The sequence below is a fragment of the Ostrinia nubilalis genome, chromosome 4 (genome assembly GCF_963855985.1).
Source record: "Ostrinia nubilalis chromosome 4, ilOstNubi1.1, whole genome shotgun sequence".
Lineage (NCBI taxonomy): Eukaryota > Metazoa > Arthropoda > Insecta > Lepidoptera > Crambidae > Ostrinia > Ostrinia nubilalis.
In genome coordinates, this window is record NC_087091.1 from 15,495,896 (window position 1) to 15,517,897 (window position 22,002).

General features: G+C 36.7%; 1 protein-coding gene across 1 annotated transcript in view; it reads left to right on the plus strand.

Annotated features, from left to right (window-relative positions):
- Nucleotides 1-22,002, plus strand: part of LOC135071241 (uncharacterized) — a 254,495-nt gene that overhangs the window by 191,571 nt on the left and 40,922 nt on the right. The window contains exons 4-6 of the mRNA XM_063965027.1: nt 6,411-6,508; nt 13,290-13,450; nt 19,500-19,693. Of these exons, the coding sequence (XP_063821097.1) occupies nt 6,411-6,508; nt 13,290-13,450; nt 19,500-19,693 (453 nt within the window). The remainder of the gene's footprint in view (nt 1-6,410; nt 6,509-13,289; nt 13,451-19,499; nt 19,694-22,002) is intronic.

Sequence of the window (22,002 nt, forward strand, 5' to 3'; positions counted from 1 at the left end):
CTCATCAGAAACATTTTTGTAGGAAACTGAACCCTATTACAACAGCATAAGACCTACAGTGTTAGCTTGTATTGTGTACAAAACAGTATTGTACTGTCCTTGGCATTTCCATAACTTGAAACGCATGTTCACGCATTTGGGGCACGCATTATGGTAGCCATCATATTTAAGTGGTTAAACTTATATGCTTTGAACATACTTCTAGTCGTATGTACAGTCACAAGCACACAAATGCTACAACGTAATTCCGCTGCAATAAGGTTTTTTCAATGAAAAGTGTACCACGTGGCTATACTGTGCCGAATTGAGATAATTGCTCAGAAAATTATTGAAAACTAGCTTTTGCCTGCGGCTTCACCCGCGTGAAATTTCGTTTGTCACAGATCGTCATAAATTATAGCCTATATGTTATTCTGGGTTAGAAACAATGATACTGTAAAGTTTCATCAAAATCCGTTCAGTAGTTTTTGCGTGAAAGAGTAACGAACATCCAGACATCCAAACATCCAAACTTTCGCATTTATAATATTAGTAATACTTCTAGTAAGGCGACGTTACGCTATTTATAAGAAATTGTAATTAATTATTTTTAAATTATATATATTTATTTTATTTTATTTTATTTGTACAAAAAACACATACAGAGTACAATCAACAAGGTACATTTACAACCAACAATAAATACAGTTTTAATCTAGATTGTAATCCAAAAAAGTGTTTCTGACATGTTCAACAAGGTATGTTTAATAACATTGGATTCTAATAAAATTGCATACTTTGTACAATTGGTGCGGACAAGGCATACTTACATATTAAGGTTGTTCCGGGGCCAATTACCACAGAACATTAAATAGTAACACTACATGGCAATGTCCTATAAAGCTTTACTTAATTCCATACTACCATAAACAATATTCAAACACAATTTTACTCTCCCAAAATGCACCCTTAACCGAACTAAAGACCATTCAACGCTCCTAAGCTTTTAAAAAGTTGCTGAATCGCCTCAATTGAATTGAGGGTAGTTGTACACTTGAGACAATGGATGTAGAGCACTCGGGCTCAATTAGGCCGTGGGCCAGTGCAGGTCAAGACTGCCCTACGGCGTGCTATTGTTTCCTGGGACATTGTAACGCTAGATTGCGAAAAAATAATTTTATAACGCTAAATATGATGAACTGCAAATATTGGTACTTTTTAGGCCGTGCGTCGTAGTTAAAATAGTGTGTAAAGATCGTTTGTTAGTATGTAGAGCCTTTTAAGAGTAGGACTTGACCTGAACATGCAATATTTCTTTTCAATTTCAATTTTTTCACTTTACCATTCACCCTCTATTTAAAATATCCAACTGTGTGGATAACTATTTTCAGATGTCCAATAATGTAGTACAACATACCTACCTACTGAAGTGTCTAACCGACTCTAACTTATTGAGACGAACATCACTCATGTAGGTAAGTGTTGAGCAACATTTGCCTCATTTATTGCCGGATATCATCAAATTCAAAATCTGCATTCTTCTTTCATAAACAAAAGTAAGTATAGTTACTCATTTCAAATGCATTGGAATGCAATATTTCTTCGCAAGGACCTCAATACCTTATTACTTAATAAGGAAAAGCACAATCCACCGATTACAAACTTTATGTGTTTACAAATTAACCGGCTAGTTTGCGAGTAAAACCATTATAAAACTGTGACATTACACTAATAAAATTACAATATAGCGGAAGAGAAGACACAGGGTTGCCGACTTAACGATTGAACATTAAGAGACAGTAAACGCCTACGTTTTTGTTTTACCGTGAGAAAAGGGGTTTTAATTTAACCAGAGATAAGGACAAAGATTTCAGACTTCTTAAAACAAAATTAGAGAAGAAGAAAAAGAGAAGTAAAGAAATATTTATAGAGGCAGGCAATAAAACACAATTTTACGGCATTCCATGATATAAATTCAGTCCAGATAAAACAAATCGATTTTATTTAAATAAAAAGGGTTGTTTATAATAATAATAATGTTCAGCAGTGGACGTCCTATGTCTGAAATGATGAAGAGTTCCTTGTCAGAACTACGGAACCCTAAAAAAGCGACAAACTAGCCGCGTGCTAATCAAAACTGGGTTTAATCAGATAATAAGCTCACTCCTAACGGTTTTCCCTTTCTATAATTTTTGAATTGACACATTCATTCATGACGGCCGATGGGGCAACAAGGTTCTGGAATGGAGGCCGCGTACCGGAAAACGCAGCGTGGGACGTCCACCCACAAGGTGGACCGAGGACCTGATAAACGTAGCAGGAAGGTGCTGGATGCAGGCCGCTACCAACCGTGCGATGTGGAAGTCATTGGGGGAGGTCTATGTTCAGCAGAGGACGTCCTGTGGCTGAAATGATGATGATGATGATGGTGATTCATTTTCATTATATTGCAGGATATATTTCAGTAATTGCCAGCCCTAAAAGGGTTAGAACATAAAGACGAGATACTACAGCGGGCTCGTTAGTCTGTCTGTCAACACGCCGAAAGCTCAACGATAAACGCTGTTCCTACATAGGCAACGTTACGAGAAACTACTTGACTGCTGACTTAATTATGTAATACTGATCACTGTGGCTGCTAAAAGCTCACTAAGTTTTTAACTGACGCTTAGCGGACCTATCATCAGTTGGTAAACGGGACTATTCCCACCTCTCTTTCCCACCGCTGCAACTCCTGTGTAGCCAGCATCTACAGCTTGACCACCAATAAAAACCCAACCAGTGAAATTAAAGTTTGTCCCGGAAGAAACTTCAGTAGGTAGTAGTTAGACATTTTCAGTAGTACCCACATATTTCTGTTAAACCTTTGGGTGTTTTTTCAGTTTTTCAGAATATCAGAGGAGAGCGTATCTTTATCTTAAAGGCCGGCAACGCACCTGTAACGCCCCTGGGTCTGCGGGTGTCTATGGGCGACGGTAATCACTTACCATCAGGTGATCCGTCTGCTCGTTTGCCTCCTATCACATTAAAAAAAAAAAAAAAAAAACACCGCTCTATGGAATCGTTTTTTAGCTTCAAAACTCTACCTTAGTTTTTGGTTTTCTAGGTTCTCGTTTTCTCTCTTATTGATAAATATCTTTTTTCTTGTGCTTGTTCTGCAGGTATTTGACCGCAATCGCAATATCTTAGCAGAAAATTCTCAATAATTAATTATTAACAAATAAATTAAATGTGAAGACAACAAAGTTGATAGAATGTTAATGACTCCTAAACTATTGAATTTATTATCCTAACTTCTTCTACGGTACTTATGTAATGCTAATTTAGCATTGTTATCTTAAAACAGACAAACATAAGTATTGAATATTCAACATCCTTCCATTAGGCGAAGTACGTGCTTCCCGATAGATGCTCTTGCGCATCTAAACTATGTTCACAACTCATTAGCTCCACGGCTGATTTCGTAGGCAAATAAAAACGCTAAGTCACGTGACATAGCGATAACGTAAATAGAAACGGCGCAAGTAATCAGAAAGGCACGAAGGTATAAATAGATTATGAATTAAAATGATGAGGTGACATTGCAAAAGTGGGGTTCGATTACATTGATTTTATAACACCTGTTTGTTATTTTTTTATAAACATATCTGTGTAAGTACCTATTTTTAGAGAAAGGTAGTAACTGCTTAAACTTGAATAAAAAACAACTAAACCCTAGAATCCATCCATCTCTATTAACATTAGGTATGATTGAGGCCTTTTGCTGGTCCCAGTTCTTAGCTTGGTTCAATTGTATGTCCTTCTAACAGTTATTATTTTCCAATAAATATTTTGAGTTTTATGCTCTCGACAAAATACATTTAAGTCGACTTATACCAGTCGTCTGTCACAGTCACTCTACTCCGGTAGACAACTATACCCAATGCCACTCCATAAACTTTTTGTTGTTATTAAAGGAAATTTTCACATCGGCTATTCAAAATTTATCAATGAACTAGCCCAGTTATAAACCTAGATAAAACTATCCAGCTCATTCATTAGACCAGCCATTGTTTTCGAGCAGCCGGCTGAGACGTCTGCACTCTACGATAAGCGAACAATTACAACCTAGCCAGTTTCATGGAAGCTGTTGTTTTTAGAGCACGGTTTGGATTCATTCAGTTTGAGATGTCCAGTTGAAATGACGTTAGAAGTAACAGTATTTTTTTGTCAGTTTTAACATTTTGGTGCCATTGGATGAAGATAGACCGCGTGCTTTTTTCTGACCAATCTTCTGTAAAATGCACATTTTTGACTTACGTACTGTTAGAACTTCACTGACGATAATGTATTTTCTATCTCTATATTTGATTGGTAAACGAAAAGGGACATCCGTCCCCATATAAAAATTGAGCAAGAACTTCGAAGCGATCGTTAGAATCAAGTTTAGTGTCCTCTCACCATCTCGATAAATGTGTTATCCCGAAATAGACAAAGACACAGCAAGCCGTTTCATGCCGTTAATGGAAATTATTAATATTATCTTTCAAATGTTTTTCATTTACGGAATAACCTAAAAACCGTAATTCTAATTAAATTGTTATTACCGACTAAACATGGTTCCCTCAAAGCAAATTGCAGGGAAATTGAACTGTTATGGCTGGAGGGATTAAAGTCAATGATTAATACAAATTTAATTATTGTCATGGCCACTAATTAAATTGATTAAGTACAAGACCCGCGACGTTCTACTAGTTACTATTGAACTCTTTTTATAATTGAATACAAGACCGCAATCAGTTATTCTATTTAATATAATTAACCATTCATTAATCTAAATTCCGTTAGCCCCAGAACCTCGATTCAGACAGACTTATTACATGAATGAAACCAGAGGGCTTAGTATTGTAGAGCGCCCCTAGCGGAAACTTTCGAGAACTAAAATTTTCATATATTTTTTAACGCGGTCACTAGAGGACGTTTGATGTAAACTCATACGCAGCCCACAGATGTCCCACACAGAAGTGGCGTTAAAAACCGTTTATCAAAGAAATTAAAACCAAAAATATCCAGTAAGTTATCTCATAACTCTCGGCAGATGAGAGTCATCGCTCTAACTGAATCATCGCGGACATTATGGTAATACCGCTTGAAATCCGCTCGCAACCATCCGCACCTTGACCGCGACAAGGCATAAGCGGCAGCGATTATAGGAACTAATACATATACAAAACATAGAAGATATTAGAACTCATCGCATAAAAGATCACACCATTAAAACCACACCTAATTCTAGATTTTTTTAAAATCATTGGTAACAACTTAGATAAAAAGTAAAAACTATGCGTCGCTAAAAACGGAATGCTTTTAATGGCTCAAACAAGGACCGCCACTAGACTGTCAGAACTTTTCGTGCTTATTCTCTTACAACTGCTTAAAAACGGTTCAACTATTTTATGGAATATTATTTTGCTTACCTCCTCTTTTTTTCATAAGATCAAAAGCCAATTTTCAGGGCATGATCTCTATAAGGTACATGACCAGGTACCTAGTACTTAAATTTTTAAAGTCACTACAATCTTCTGAAGACTGTTTGCCGTGAGTCGGTCGTCACAGGTTGGAAATCACTCGTTTAGACCTTTGATTGTCTTCCTTATGACTCACAACAGTTTAAAAAACGCTGTTATAGACCTACGTGTTTGTTCTCTCTCTGCACCTCCCAACTTGGACCACACACAGTATTGGATGTCGTCCAACTGTCTCCCTTGGGGTAGACTGCATTATGCCAGCAATTTATGGGCACGTACCTCCCTGGACGAAGCTCCCGTTGCATCCACATACCACCTACTCCTACTTGGGAGTCGGGACACGTGCGGGACACTTAAACTGTGGCTAATTTCCAGACTGGCTGGTTCTTTAAACACCTGCAGTCTAGATTTTTTAGTATGCAGTCTGTGGGAAGTTCTTTTTTGTTTTGCATACTAAATTGGATAAGATTTGAACAGCAGCTTACTTTTGAGCTTTCCTTATGCTTTAATAGGTACTGAAAGAATTTTTTGCTAGAAGTTCAGTAACTTTTTAATAGAATAAAGTTAATTTAGCTCAGTGTTAGACTAAAAATAAGTTACATACGAGTTTAAATAAAACACGTATCATTAAAGTTCAACAGCCAGATAATGTTGGTCAAGTAACAATTATTTTGACATACCGTTATATACGACTGTTGTGGACGCCCTCTGCCCCATCTAGGGGACATAGGACCATAAGTCAAGTAAGTCAAGACCGTTATAGAAGTTAAAACTTTCGTACCTATTCACGTATAAATAAACGTATACATCAACATCAACCAATTTGTTTTACTTAGCATTAGCCAATACAAGGTTAATTTAAAGAATTTTCCTCTACAATTGAGCACAAAACTCATACTAATAATGATTTTCTCGTTGTTCCAGGTGACATCGAAGACTGCATAGTGACGCCCGCCTACCAGGGTCAGTTCACGCCGCTCCCCGAGGCGCTGTGCGACTGCATCATGGACCTTACGTCACAGGTAATAAGGAACATTAATGTGTACAGGTATTGTGGTCTAAATTTTGAAGATATCGAACAGACAGGAACGTGTACCTTTATTTGTGGTATTGAGGAACAACCGGACGATGTGGACATCATTGGGGGAGGCCTAGCTATGTTCAGTAGTGGACGTCCTGTGGCTGAATGATGATGATGATGAAGGGCGATATCAAAGCAATGAGGATGACATCCTGAGAATGATGAGACAATTTCTTAGTTTCTTTTATCTTTTAATACAGACTCTATTACACACGGTAATTCCAGATAGATTTTTTGGCAATTCCGAAACTGGAATGTATTGTTTCCGATCTAAAAAGGCCACGGAACTGGGTAAAAGTAATTACACGAGCACCATCATTCTAATTAGCCTAAAATTTTATCATACAATCAAGTAAGAGTAACAAAAACAGTGCATGAGAACCGGGCCAAGCAACAATTGATTCAGATGGCATCACAAATGCACTCGGATTGCTTTCACCCATTCAAAAATACTCGAAATAACAGCACTTGGTTATTAAACACGCTTTTCTTCACAAAACCCTAAAATATCTATACTTACTAATATTAAAAAGCTGAAGAGTTTGTTTGTTTGAACGCGCTAATCTCAGGAATCACTGATCCGATTTAAAAAATCTTTTTGTGTTGGATAGCCCATTTATCGAGGAAGGCTTCAGGCTGTTTAACATTGCCCTACAGCAAATAGGAGCAGTAAAGAAAAATGTTGCAAAAACGGGACACATTATTCAAACAATTTTCACGCGTACGAAGTCGCGGGCACAGCTAGTGCAATAATATTGGGCACAAAATATTTGTCGGATAACGCTAGAAGCTCGATCGTGCGAAGCCTATGACTTGTCAATAACAATGCATTTTCTTTAATTTATAAGTCACGACCGGACTACTTTTTGGTTTACACATAACATAATAGGGGAATTAGTACCTACTTGGGCACTCAGTGAAAGAATTGACCTGCCGATACACAGTGAACACAATTATAGGATCATAAAAGATCACGTCGTCATCTCGTATGTAGCCACTACTTAATATTATATGAAACTTTAACTCGCGTTAAAATTAATCTCAATATACCTAGTAACATACTAGCAACTTACTTTTATCAATTAACATCATGAAGTGAATTAAGCACATTTAAACTGATCAACAAAAATATACCAATACAACAGTTATGGGGCTTTCATATAAATTAATATTTTCACATAATAATAATCGAAACTAGTCTGTAGTAAATAAAGAAGAGTCAAAAGAGATTTAGCACAGATCTTATTTTTTCATTATAATCAAAACAATATTTAACGCTAGCGCTAGAACTAGCTTACATATCCCAACTTTTTTCATCAGAAAGACTAGTCTAACTAGTTTGGCAAGGCTTAGGTAACATCCAAACACGTTCATCAATATTCGCCGTGATCGCTCTTATACCATACCGTGACTCTTGACCGTGAAGTGTGGCGAATATCACGGGTCAGGAGTGTGAACCTGTTTTTTATTTTGTGGTATAAAACCATAAAGTTTATACGTCGTGTCTGAATGAAATGCGCGTTGGAATAAGAAGTTGTTGTATCGGGACTATTCCCACCTATCCTTCCCACCGTGTAGATCCTGTCCACACAGGAGTTGCAGCGGTGGGAAAGATACTGGCTTGACCGCCAATAAAAACCCAACCAATGAAGATCAAGTTTGTCCCGGGGGAAAGTTAAACTGTCATTGGACCCGCAACGAAATTAATCAGAAGAACATATAAGGAGGAGTTCGAATTTAAAGTTGTTGTAAAATAAATTAAAAAAATAATATGTAACTAAACAGTTTGCTGTGCTTATGCTGTGCACTCCAAGAAAATAGTATCCCCTAAAGATTTCTACAACATTAGAAAAGCCATGATTTTGGTAAATAAAGTTTTAGACTAACTCACTGTTACAGGTCTACGAATGAGACCATGGTGACAAATCAATACAGTTCTACGCTATTTTGTCACACTCACCTAACTGAATTACAAAACGATTACAAAACAATTATCATACCTCGACATTTAAATCGTATCAACTGATCCGATCTGGACCGAATCGAATCGTCTCGCCGAAACCGATTAAAAACAATCGGTATCGTAGGTACTAAGCTGTCAAAGTGTTTTGCAAGCCCTATGCTTGCAATATTGCGATGGAGTCAGAAGGTCCGGTATTGTTACGAATAATTACGTTTTTGTTGTTATGTACAGATAATCAGCTGTATTAAAATAAAATAAGCATCAAATTACAATAGTAAGTACGCCACTTAAGTTTTTGTCAACAAATCCCTTGCCGGAAAATTACTAAGCGTGGTAATAATCATAAACGGCGTTTTCCTACCCAAATGATTAAAAAATGGCGTCTTATAGCCTGATACTGGTAGTGATTCAATGGTTACAACAATCCATTAAAAGCAGAAGAAACTGGAAGCATTAAAAATAAAACCAAGATAAAATAAATCTGGTTCGCTTAAGTTTTCAGATCCCCTTTTTTCGGGGAAAAATGTATGAACCATGCGGGGACAGGGTAGGATATGTGGAGCTCCCCTCATGACCTCATCAGAAGGATGAAGTATACCCACTAAAATAACCCTGGTGCTCCGTCGATTGCCTTAATAGTAGTAAGAACCATGGGAATTCGGACAAAGCCTTCAACTACCACATAATTATGTAGTTCATAAAGTTTACTCAAAAAGCTTACTGTTAGAAACTATACTGTGTCCCAATCGCAACACGCAGACAAGTCTGCCTAAATACCTTATGTGGGCCGGAATGTGGCAGAAAGAAATTTGCATACTGCGACTGGAAACGAAACCAGGTTATAATGGGCCCAGATAAGTGTGTAATTAGTATTACCAGTTCATTGTTCAGGCCTTTAGGAATTTGACTGATTGCATTGCCTGGTTAAGTTACAAAGTATCAATCAAGGCGGAGACATAAAATCTTGTTTGTTCGGAACGTTGTAGACAGGTAAATGCACTCTATTAGGTACAAGAGTAATAGGAATGGACACAATAATAATCTTGGTATCTTATTTAAAGCGTTCAGCATACAACTGGCATGACTGTAACGCGACTTGAGCTTAAATTAAGATTCAGCCGAACCATCACGATCAACTGGCGTGCGCGATGACGATGGCGATCAGACCGCAGGCTAATCGCATCGGTTTAACCGAATCTTTAGAGATGAACAACACTGAGCCGCGCATTGCATCAATTCATTTCGCTGCGCAGGGTGTTTTGACCCAAATCTTCAATTTATGTGTTGCGTAAAGCACTGCGGGAATTTTATATTTATCTCCAAATTCACATTCTGTAAAAAGTAATGTTTTTTTAGATCGGGCCAAAATGGACTCTGGAAATAACAATTGACTGCCATAAGTGGGTAGCGTGCGTGTGTATATTGACATTATGTAGCGTCGCGGTAACGTCGCGCTCACATCGCGCTGTACTAACCCCAGTGTTAATTGTTCAAATTAAATAAACATCTAAAAGTTGCACGTTAGCCATAAAACACAGCAATTCCAAACCTATCATTATGTGATTAGACTAAATTTGAGTATATTAACCGCCATTTAAGATAAATAACTATTTTAACGGTTGCAAAAAGTTAATAATGAACTGCATAGTTTAAATAAAACAAAGTTAAGTGAACTAGTGAGGCTAGTTGATAATGAAAAAAAAACTATCGATATGCCAATAGGTTATTGCCGATACTGTCAAGTGCGGTTTGTCAAAACGTTTCTTTTTTAATCTTTAACTGGCAATATAAAATAGAACTAGTGGGAAAGATAAGCTTTTGCTGAGATTATCAGGAGAATTTATATATTTTTCTTTTCTTTTGTAGCTTTATCGCCAAACATTATCGCTAACATCAAAATCTACGGAGAATTTTGTTCTTGAAATTAACCGCTATGGGCGCTGTACAATCTGTTATATTTTTTTGCAAAGTCGCTAGCAAGCACACCTACTAATGTAAACTTATGGTAAGCACACTGTTATCTAAGTATCTTACTAGGTATCAAAAGCATAGAGTCGTCTCTATCCAAACTTTTGACGCCAGTAATAGAACTTATCGATACCCAAACAACACTATTATTGGAACTTAAATGCGCAGGTGGGCTGAATTCCCGTAAATCCAAACGGTTCTAAATCAATCTCGTTATAATTCCACATTTCTGTTTGCATTGCATTGCATTGCTAATGAAATCGATTAACTTTATCTTTAGCTGCTAGTATCGATTTCAAATGTATTTTCGTCTCGTAAAAATCTGTGTTCGGAGATAGATATCTCCATATCTATGTTTCGTCGGCCAATCGTTAAAATGGCAGCATCGTGATATTTATGCTCATCGAATATTGAGTTTGAATTTTTTGCATACCTAGCGTTTAATAATTACCTTACTTGTAATCAAATTAATGGATAAATAATACTACTCGCGTGTCAAACTTTTAGATTTATTACATCTTTCCGTAATTAAAATTAAATATTTTTTAAATCGGAGAACCATTCGCGCATTCGCAAACTGATTCGCAAACATCTATCGTAAAGTTTTGCATCGCCCACCAGGTTTTATTTATATCCTGGCAACATTTCGTAAACTTTTTTCTTGTCTTGCAATTGTAAACAGCCAGGACTTAACTTAATCTAGTATTTCAGCAATTTTCCAAGTTGAAACTCCCACATAAATCAGGGTAGTCGGCAACACGCACCGGCAAGTTACGCGCACCATAAATTTAGACTTGCACAATGCAAACTCATTAATACAGTATAGTCAGCGTCAAATAATTCGACAGCTAAGGTAGCCAAAAAGTTCGCAACATGGCTTTGTTACAATTCAAATTTTATTCAAGGCGAGATTTTTTTTCGGAATGAGCTTTTCTCAGCTTCACCGGACAATAGGTGAGCGTAGATGGCTCTCAACCTCAAAATTTAAGCAACGAGCCTAAGGGCGCCTCCAAGTGCAGCTCGGACCTCGGCCTATGGCGTTGCTAGGGGACGGTAACCTAACATAGGTTTGGGGAGAGAAACTTTAAGGCGAGAGTGTATAGGCACTTACAGGGTAGGTATGTAGGTACCATCCTAAACTGCATCTCATGGTATGATTGCAGTAAAACCCGCTTCGTTCTACATAAAAAAAAGGTTCTCTTGTCAACTTTTTGGCCACTTTTGGTGTCACGAACTATAATATGGCTCTGACTGTACCAGTAATCCGAAGGTCGATGAGATAGTTTATGGGCCATGTTCTATGATAAGATCGGAGCGATTAATTATGCCGTAGAATTTATTAAATATCGCGACATTCCGTTTGCGAAGTTTGACTAATTGTTGATGATATTGCGAATTTATTTCAATGGCAAATGGTTTCGGAATTCTTGGAGTTGAATTGATTTTCGTTATCTGACATTTTTTATGCTAGAAGCCTAAAAGGAACATGAGTGATTGAGTGAATTAAGAAACAAGTTTAGTTATAAAGATGAGTCAACTGTCATAGTAAGTATCTCTTACTCATGTAAGGCAGAGAAATAGGTATATTAATCAAAGTTTTCCACTTGTTGGAAAGTAATATCAGTAGGTAGGTACAGTGAAAGCACAAATTTCTTACCTACCAAAATGGTGGATTTCTCAGAGGATTTTGCGATAAATCAATTTTAAATATTCAAAAGCAATTGAGGTTTGGTACTCTGTGGTGCTGTCATCATTATCAACATCATCATTTCAGCCAATGTTTCCACAATGGTCCAACCTTCATCTAGTGGTGGTGTCAACTGTGTAGCAAAAAAACTAACATAAATTACGTGCTTTAAAAAAATATAATTCATGATCGAATTCTAAGTCATAGAATTAAGGCGCGGCCATGGCCATCTCTAGATCTATTGTAATATGTGATTCTTATCAAAAATAAATCTATGTTGAATGCTAAATGCCACCCAAATATCGTTGAAGGTCGACATGAGTTTGTCAATAAAGACATCCTGGTCAATTTATTAGTATAAGTAGATGTTTTTAGATAGTTATCATATTTGAGTAACGTTGGTCGTCGTAACAAATAAAAGGTTAAGATGATTTATTTTAAAGATAGTGAATAAGTTTGCTGTTGAAAAAAATATTTTATTATTTTAGTAGGTACTATGTATAAAGCTTCTTTGAACGAATGCATCCCTTTCTGAGTTTTATAGTATAGGCTGTTATTTCAAGTCTCGATATGGACCAATTGACCTGAAAAATGTTTGTAATTCGAATATTATTTTGCTTATGAACTTCAGTTGTTTTCTTTATTTCAATCCTACTCCATAATAAGACCAAACATTTAGGTAAAGATGTTTACTGTGTAGATCTAACAATGTCTCTGAAAGTTTCCCTAGATCATAAATACAGGGTGGAAACGTTAAGTGTGGGATAAATACTGGTGTTAAGTGCTCTACCCACGAAAACAGATGCTCACTAATCTAGTAGGTTGTATCTTTAGGCATAAAGCACCGAGGAGCTGCATTTTTAGGGGTGCAATACTGCAAAGGCAAGTCTCTTGTTTGAAGGGCATGAAAAAATATTTTGATTTTTACATCCTGTATATTTTAGTGGTAATTTAGTGTCAACGCCATATATTTTGATGTACTTATATTTTCATCAAAACCCAAACTACGTCACCTAAAGTCAGTTCAGTGTGTAGAGCACTTAACAATGAAACCACCACACTTAACGTTTCCACCCTTTATACCTACACTCCCATTCCTTCCAGGGGCAATCGGCGACCCTGGAGAGCATCAGGACGTCACTCTCAGCCAAGTTCCCGTCGATGCAGACGCCTTCCCAGGAGATGGTGTACGATACCTTGGCCCAGCTGATGCAGGAGAGGAAGATTTACCAGACCTCGCGAGGGTTCTTCATAGTCACGCCAGAGTGAGTAACAATTTTAATAAAAATATTAAAGACATAAATCACGAAAAAGATCAACTTTTAACAGACCTATCATGTGCCTACTAAAGATCTGGCAAGCATGCGTTTTGTGGCTTATTGATCCTCTCTGTCTCTGCACCACATCAGGTGATTGAGATGAGATCACCAATGTCTTTCGTCAAGTGCTTGCGCAGATCCAAATGAATGCTGGTCTCTTGCTCTAGCTAGACAACTTAACATTCCATAATCTATTCGATATTGTTTATTATTACTTCACCATGATTTGTTGCGAATGAGAAATTAGTAGCATAAAGTAGTCGTTAGCGAAAAGACCAGTAGTCACTATGCTTCTCTAATGATCTTAATAATTATGTTAATCAGATTTGTGTAATATTTAATTAAAATTGCGTATTTTTGCAACTAGAAAAGTTTGAAAAGGAAGATTGACCTACCAAACATGTTTCTTCATAGGAAATCTTGAGTAAGAAAAAACTGCTTTATATGGCAATCACGGTCATCTCGATTACTGCTCCCTTTGCATTTAATATGCGGATACAATAAATATCAGAAACGTCGACGATTCTTTCAAGTCTTGCATCCGTTGGTAATCGGAACAATCTCACTGTCATAACTCTTAAAAACAAATTAACCTTAAACTTATTTCACATTCAAAAACAGGTCCCCTAATTGCCCTGTCATGTGGTGTCAAATTAAGATAACGGTCGCGAAAAAAAAAACAAAGAGGGTAATTAATTAAATACTTAGTGTCACTGAAAGTAGATCGATTATATTTGCTGCCCTCAAAAACTGTGACTCAACGTTTATTACACACGATAGAAAATGGTGTTCAAAATCGGCCGATGCAATCTAAATGTAAATATAGAGTTCACCACAATGTTATTATAGCCCTTGAGTAAGCCAGTTTAACCGTAGATCGTTCCATATTTATAAAATCTGCAGTCGATGATTCATGACGCCATTTCAAGATGTCGCCACGGGCGGCCATGTTGATGAGTAACCTGCCAATTTTGGCGCCAAACTTGACATTGCGCGAACATCAAAAAAGGTTGTAACGACATCTTTGGCACGGTAATACTATCTATACAGTATTCCAACTCGGCCATATTTTTGAAAAAAATGTCAACGGCCCCGCGGTACGTCACGGTATGACAACATGCGATAGGGCTGCTCCCATTCTAATAAAATTACATCTGTCTACTTAGAATTTCTATCTAGTTTTGTGATTGTAATTTTTTTTATATACAAACAAAATACTTTGTGAGTGGAATAGGATATAAAAATGCGTGTTATTTTGTGATTAGTAGATTTAATTTAAAAAAATATACTAAAATAATTTTGAATCTTCTAATCATAATGAGTAGGTACATAATGACCTGTTACTTTAATTTCAGGCGGGCGAAATCGTTGGCATAAGCTGGTTTTATAAAATATATAAATTTCATTTTAAATCAAACTGACTGAAAATGACAATTTCTGACAGTTAATGACTAGTTTTTGACAAAGATCGTAAATGACGGTCAGTCAAATTCAATCACCTTAGTCAGTTTTCAACACTAGGCCATCGACGTCCGTTCGGCACATTCGCGACACCCCTAACTTTTGGATTTCGACCACGTCCCGATATTTGAAATTCGAAGGAAAGCTCGCGTTTCGTCGGTTTATATGAAGTTATAATACTGTATGATATTATTACCGTGTCTTTGGTGGTGTTGTTCACACTTGCATTACACTTTAATAAAGGAGAAACATTAAGCTTTATCAAAGGGCCTGTTAAAATTTAATAGTGGCGTGTACTGACCAGACAATCTAGACATTAGGTTTTAGAGCCCCATTTTGTGGTGCAACGAAGTTTATTGCCTTTTTGGCGCAGTTATTATTAAGTGTAGAATGGCTTTATCCTTTAGCTCTATCTCATTGTTATTGATAACGTTTTACTTCAGTGCTTTGTTATTATTTTTTAACTTTAAGAGCATACGAGCTACTTTTAGTACCAAAATTTTAGTTGATGCAGCAAATCGGCTTTAGTTTTTTGCAAATTATTTGTCATAACCTATTATGATCTGTCGTCTCAAATGGATGTAGTAGGCGTAGATTAACGGTTTCTGTACTTAAGGCTTGGTATTTCTGCTAAAGTAGGTATTTCGCGCTGTCAAAATCTGCGCGCGCAATACTTCGCCGAAGACAGCGCGCCAAAGAGCTCTCGCGGCTACACAGTATAGAAATACGCAGTTTAGAAATACGCAGTTGGTTAGGTTAGGTTGACTTCCTTCCGTTCAAGCGTCACACTCACAGCACTTTCTAATACAAATCATATCCAAGTGATACAAATTAAAACAACTTTCAAAATTTGAAAATTATGAATAACTTGAAAAAATCGAACTGCCTAAGGCGGGAATTGAACTTTTTCAAGTTATTTATAATTTTCAAATTAGTTTGAGATGCGACTCTTAACGCTAAAAAAATTTAATAACTTTCAAAATTTTTGGGAATATATTTTAGAATCGAATAAATATAGAATATAACTGCCAAAGTAAACACGGTTCAAAGAGGCGTGGCGTCACCCGACCTTCCGGAAGTTCCACGGCGGCTAAAAGAATTTCAAGATTACGTCACCCGACCTATCGGTAGATCCTAGGGAGCTTGAGCGATTGGAAAAACATTTTATGATCAGTTACTCGTAGTAGCGATTATTTAGAGCTTGGATAATAAATTATAGTTGTTACAATTCACAAAGCTTTGCATGTGGTTAATTACAATAATCAGTACACGCATCAATTTTGTTCAGTCTTTTTGTTTATTAATAAATAAAAATATCATACTAAAATTGCATACATATTTGTTTGTATTGATCTGGGTGTTTTCTTTCCATAATTTATGTATAACGTATGTACGGGGCTCTGTATCGAAAATCACTATGAGCAATGAGCATCACACACTGTTACCTGGAGTGCATTACCGCAGCAAAATTTTCATAAATGTTGTGCTTTAGAGAGTCGAGAGTATAGCAGATAATTAGTCCATCGTGAGCAGAAATTTGTCCACTAATAGCAAAATTCGTTCAAATTATAGTTTTAAAGTTATCGGCTAGAAGATTATTTTATCTTGCAGCTTAGACCTTTAGCTACAGACCTTAGACAGTATTTTTGAAACATTCTTACGCATGGTGGAGGAAGGGACGCTCTAGATCAGTGGTTCTTAACCGGTGGTCCGCGGACCACTGGTGGTCCCTGGAGGCATTCCAAGTGGTCCACGATGTGCACTTGCACACCTTGGTCAAAACCACTTTTAACTGATTTTTGCAGTCAAACTGGTTTTGACCGATTATGAGGTGGTCCCTGACAAGACAGAAATTTGGTAAATTGGTCCCTCATGACTTAAAGGTTAAGAACCACTGCTCTAGAGACTCAAAACTACAAGGATACACATGAACTCCAGTTTTAAATCCGTTGATATCTGCTGCATCTGCCATGTTTTTGGCTATAAGATTCTTCTATCTTACGGCTTAGACCTTTAGCTACAGACCTTAGACAGTATTTTTGAAACATTCTTACGCATGGTGGAGGAAGGGACGCTCTAGACACTCAAGTCTACAAGGAGTCATATGAACTCCAGTTTTAAATCCGTTGACATCTGCTGCATCTGCCATCTTTTTGGGTAGAAGATTCTTCCATCTTGCAGCTTAGACCTTTAGCTACAGACCTTAGACAGTATTTTTGAATCATTCTTACGCATGGTGGAGGAAGGGACGCTCTAGAGACTCAAGTCTACAAGGAGTCATATGAACTCCAGTTTTAAATCCTTTAACATCTGCTGCATCTGCCATCTTTTTGGCTAGAAGATTCTTCTATCTTACAGCTTAGACCTTTAGCTACAGACCTTAGACAGTATTTTTTATTATTTATTTGTGTCAGTGTGCTCTTCTAAAGAGTGTAAGACGATTGTATGTAGGTAGGTACTATTAAAATGTAATTTTAACTCATTGGTTTTGTCTCATATTTGAGGAATGTACTATGTATCATGAGTAGTCTTCGTTTAAAAGGATGCGAACGATTTAAATTTCAATAGGTAGACAAAATTGATAATTCTTAATTATCAAAAATTTAAGCTTTCTCCAGTAACACTGATATTATTATACTGTGACTCATCAAAGTCATCATTGTCAAAAATATTGACAAATCGCGAACTGTCACGGCCATAAAACTGACACGCGTCCGTCCTCCGTAAGCGCCACCGCGCGACTGATTGAGATTGTCCAAGCCGTCATGGACGATTTTTTCCACATTTTTTAACATAGTAACTAAATAAGACGCAATATAAAAATTTCATCCGTTAAAAGCCCTCAAGTTATTTCTGAACTTTAGTTTAGTAAAAAATTTAGAATCTTAAATCGCTTATTTTAAAAATAAAACCATAAATAGAAAACGAATAGAGGTAACTTTGGGAATATATTCTATCGAGTCAACTTCATCAAATCGTGTTTCCATCCGTTAATAGCCCTAGAAAATATCCTCAACTATGCCCAATAAAAATCTTAGCCTTTAATTTTACTGTTTAGTACCTCAAAAATGAAAAATGAAAACCTCATTTTCGCCATTTTCTCTGCTACCCGGCCTTAAACTGGTATTATCAACGTGTCCTTCTATCATCTCTTGAAGTGATTTTTCTTCCATTCACTTAGCAACCCAGATCGTAGGTGTGTTACAAAATGCGTGAGGCCGAATCAATTTATAATTACTTCAAATTACCCGTAATGCTGCAATACATTATTTTGCAGTATTATTGAATAAAGATTAGGTAATCCATTGATGTCCGTGAAATTGAGTTATAAAATCTTGTACATTACCTTTGTTTGTTTTTATTGTTTAATCTAAGAGTCCAAAATTGTTCCCATAAAAAATATATAAGTTTAACTTACTAGAAATCAAATTGAGCAAATCTTATTTTCTACCAGAATTAATTATTAAATTCGGAAATATTTAATTTTGATAAGTGTCAACATTTTCGAAAATTTTGAGAAAATCAGAGCCTTAATATACGTAAAAGTATATACCTATTAGCCATAAATTAGCAAATGGATTTGGAGAACTCTACAGAAACAGACAAAACAACATCATTAATAAATCCACCTTTTTGCTCAAGTGCTTACGGACATTATTTTTTTAAGCCACACTTATTTTCTCCAAATAAGAACCTAAATAACAACCATACCGATGATGGCGTATTAATGATGATCGATAAAAACTGACACATCCGGCTCATCATGGCCAAAACAAATTCCGAAGATGACGCCAATGACGTTAGAGTATTATGAAATACAGGAATTTGACAAAAAAAAAGAACCCATAAAATCTATAAAAAAATGTCCAAGTTGTAAATGTCATCCAATTAAATTAGAACGCATGGATCATATAAAACTTTTTTTCGTTAAATTAGATTTTTATCGGTTCGTTCATACTTTTTTTGTTGTATCAAAATCAATAAGGTGAATGGTCAAACGGTATTTATGTTACGTTGCACTTGTTATGCTTCGTTTATTATCTCATACATCTTTTCTTTACTTTGAAGACCTAATTGTAAGATTTGTCCAAATGTCTTTATTCCGCCAGCTTATTGTGTAACAACTCTATTATTGCAATTTACTTTTGTCTATCTCAGCCTTATTTTGCAAGGTTGGCTTAAGCAATATCTATTACATTCTATTAAATAACAATATTTGCCTTATGAACTTCTACGAATATTACCGTTACTTTTGGTGCGATATTGAAAACTAGTGCATCATCTTTAAACTAGCATTTTGGTTAGTAGGTAGCTTACCTAACCTGTTTGTTTTAGGAAGGTAATTTTTTTCATGGTGATCTCTTCAGAGAGATAAAGATCTTTTCGGTGAACGAAAGAAGAGATAGAAAGAACAAAAACTGTCAGCGTTCTAGTTCAATATTCCTAGTGAATATAACCATATGCACTAGGAATATTAAACATACCATCTCTCTCTCAAAACCACCATTTCATCTTCATCATCTCCTGTCCACAGACGCCGTCGGTCTCGATCCAGGTCTTCCTCCAGGCACCCCAACGGGCTGGACGACGAGTGTCCTTCACCGAGGACCATCCTGATGTCCGACCAGGAGGCGCTGCACCAACTCTATGGAGAGATCACGACAGTGAGGGACGGGGCCGTGACGCACCAATGCGTGCAGACCAATCTGGCTGATGTCATTTGCGGTGGTAAGTTTAGCTTAAGTTTGTCTCTTTTATTTTATAAACTTATGGTATTGATAAAAGGTGGAATAAAGGGGTTCTCGAATGGAACTCTTTGCGCCTGGTTAACCGTAGTTGATGCGCAGATTTTTGGATGAATCACATAATTAAAATTATCTCGAAAAGATAGCTGGCAACGGCTCGTTATAGAAACAGGAGATCATGGTGTGTGTGTATTTATTGCAAAAAGCTTTGTTTAGGTATTTATTGAAATGTCCAGCAAGTCTTTTTTATAAGGTCATTATGTGTAAAGCCGTCGACGGATACCTAATCGTCGCTGTTATTTGGTTTAGCGCAGTATTGGTTATAATATTTGTAAAAACGGAAATCGCGGAACGAAAAACGGAAATTCGGTGGGCAATAAAAACGCAAAGCAATGTAAAGGCAAAAAGGTAAAAAATGTACTATGCAAGTTCATAAGATGTTGCGTACCAAATTGAATCAATATTCAAGTCGTATTAAATATTTTAATTAACTGTTAATATCCTAGGTCAAATTAATAACTTAAGTCGGAATTTGTGACCTTAGCGCTATGACTAAGTATGCCAGAATGTGGCCGAACAGGCTCAAATAAAACTCGTCTAAACACGTCCTATCCAAAGATTTATGTGGCGAAGGACCTCAGACAGGTCGTGGTGACACACGCTGCGTTCTGAATAGCTGATGTCATCCCAACTAGTATTTTGAGCTGCATTCAGATACTGTACCAGTTACGTCATGACGCCAATGGGGCGGCAATCGAGTCATTTGGAGACTCCTAAAGATTTAGCATCATAATTTCAATGGCAGCCCACTGCTAGACGTAAACCTTATAGAAGTGTAATAGGTATTTAAATTTAGTTTTAGATAAAACTCTTCTATAATGCCAATTACAGTCCCTAGGACTTTTTTTTTGTCTTCGGCACTTTTTCGATTTTGGTTAAAGTACCTAATAATGTACTCACAGTTTTTATTGAACTTCGAAAGTTCTGAGCTCCAAGGGCGTTTAGTTGCAGTCTGCTAATGGATACAGTCTGCTACCAAACGTGAAAAGAGAGAGAGATCCAACACTACGTAGCTTACAAGCTATGTTTTGTTGATCCCCTTGAGTTGATGGACTATTGAGTTAATGAGGGCTATGAACGTGACGATTGGTTGGGATTTTGTTATGATTTGTTGTAATTTGCTGCCTGTGTCTTTCCCGAAAACTATAATCTGGGTTTTATCAAGGCGAGAGTAAATAGCCACTTACAGGGCAGATATTATGTACCATCCTAGACTGCATCTCACGATAAGCATAACCTACATCTACTAATATCTAAAAGCTCGCAATGAATGACAATTATGCAATAATCCTTGAAAACTGACTTCAAGACAAATTCGCAGTAGTATCGTGTGTAATTTTTAAAATCATACCTACATTTCACGAAACGATTTAACTTTTGGACGACCCAATTGCAGCTCGATTTCAGGAAAATTTCGTTTGACTTCACAAATCCGATGAAATACACGCAACGATCACCGTATGTAGGTTACACCAGTTATACGTAACCCACACTGTGGGGAAACAGCTGGTAACTCAAAGGGGGTGCATGAAAAGCAGTTCTATTCATTGAGGGGTAGCCTTCAAAGTCCGACGAGGCTGGAGGGTTAAAACAAAAAGGAAATGTGGGCCAGGCCTGCAGTGCCCTGGTTTTCAACGTTACAGGTTAGCGGTTTTTCATGCATCAAACTAGTTTTATAATAGGTCCAATTCCTCGTAAAAGTGGAAGGAAAAGTTATTTGTGGCTGCCGAAACGAAAAAGAAAATTAGGCGACAACTTAATTGGTAGTAACGACTTTTTTCAAGTAGAATAATTTAACTTATTTTGTCACACAATCGAAATAGAACTCAAGAATGATTACTGACCTAAACAATTGAGAATGTTACTAGGTATGCAAAATCACTTGAAACCTTTGTTACAGCTAAGCTTTTACACATACAAATACATTTGTTTTTATTTCATTCAAAAATACCAAGTAGTTATGATTTTATAGGCATTCAAAGTTCGCTAAGATATCGAGTACCGCCGACGGTCACGTGACCCCGCGTGACGTACATTCACAGTGCCCGCTCACTAGAAAACGGATATAAACATACTTAAATACATTTTTTCTTGTAAATACATACATATTAACACCCAGACCCATCACAGCAATTAAAATTGAACCAAACCCAAACTTGATGCGATTGTGTCGTTTTATTGCGAAGTACCTTCCAGAGCCATCATCAGACCCTGATTACTATATAGAATTGA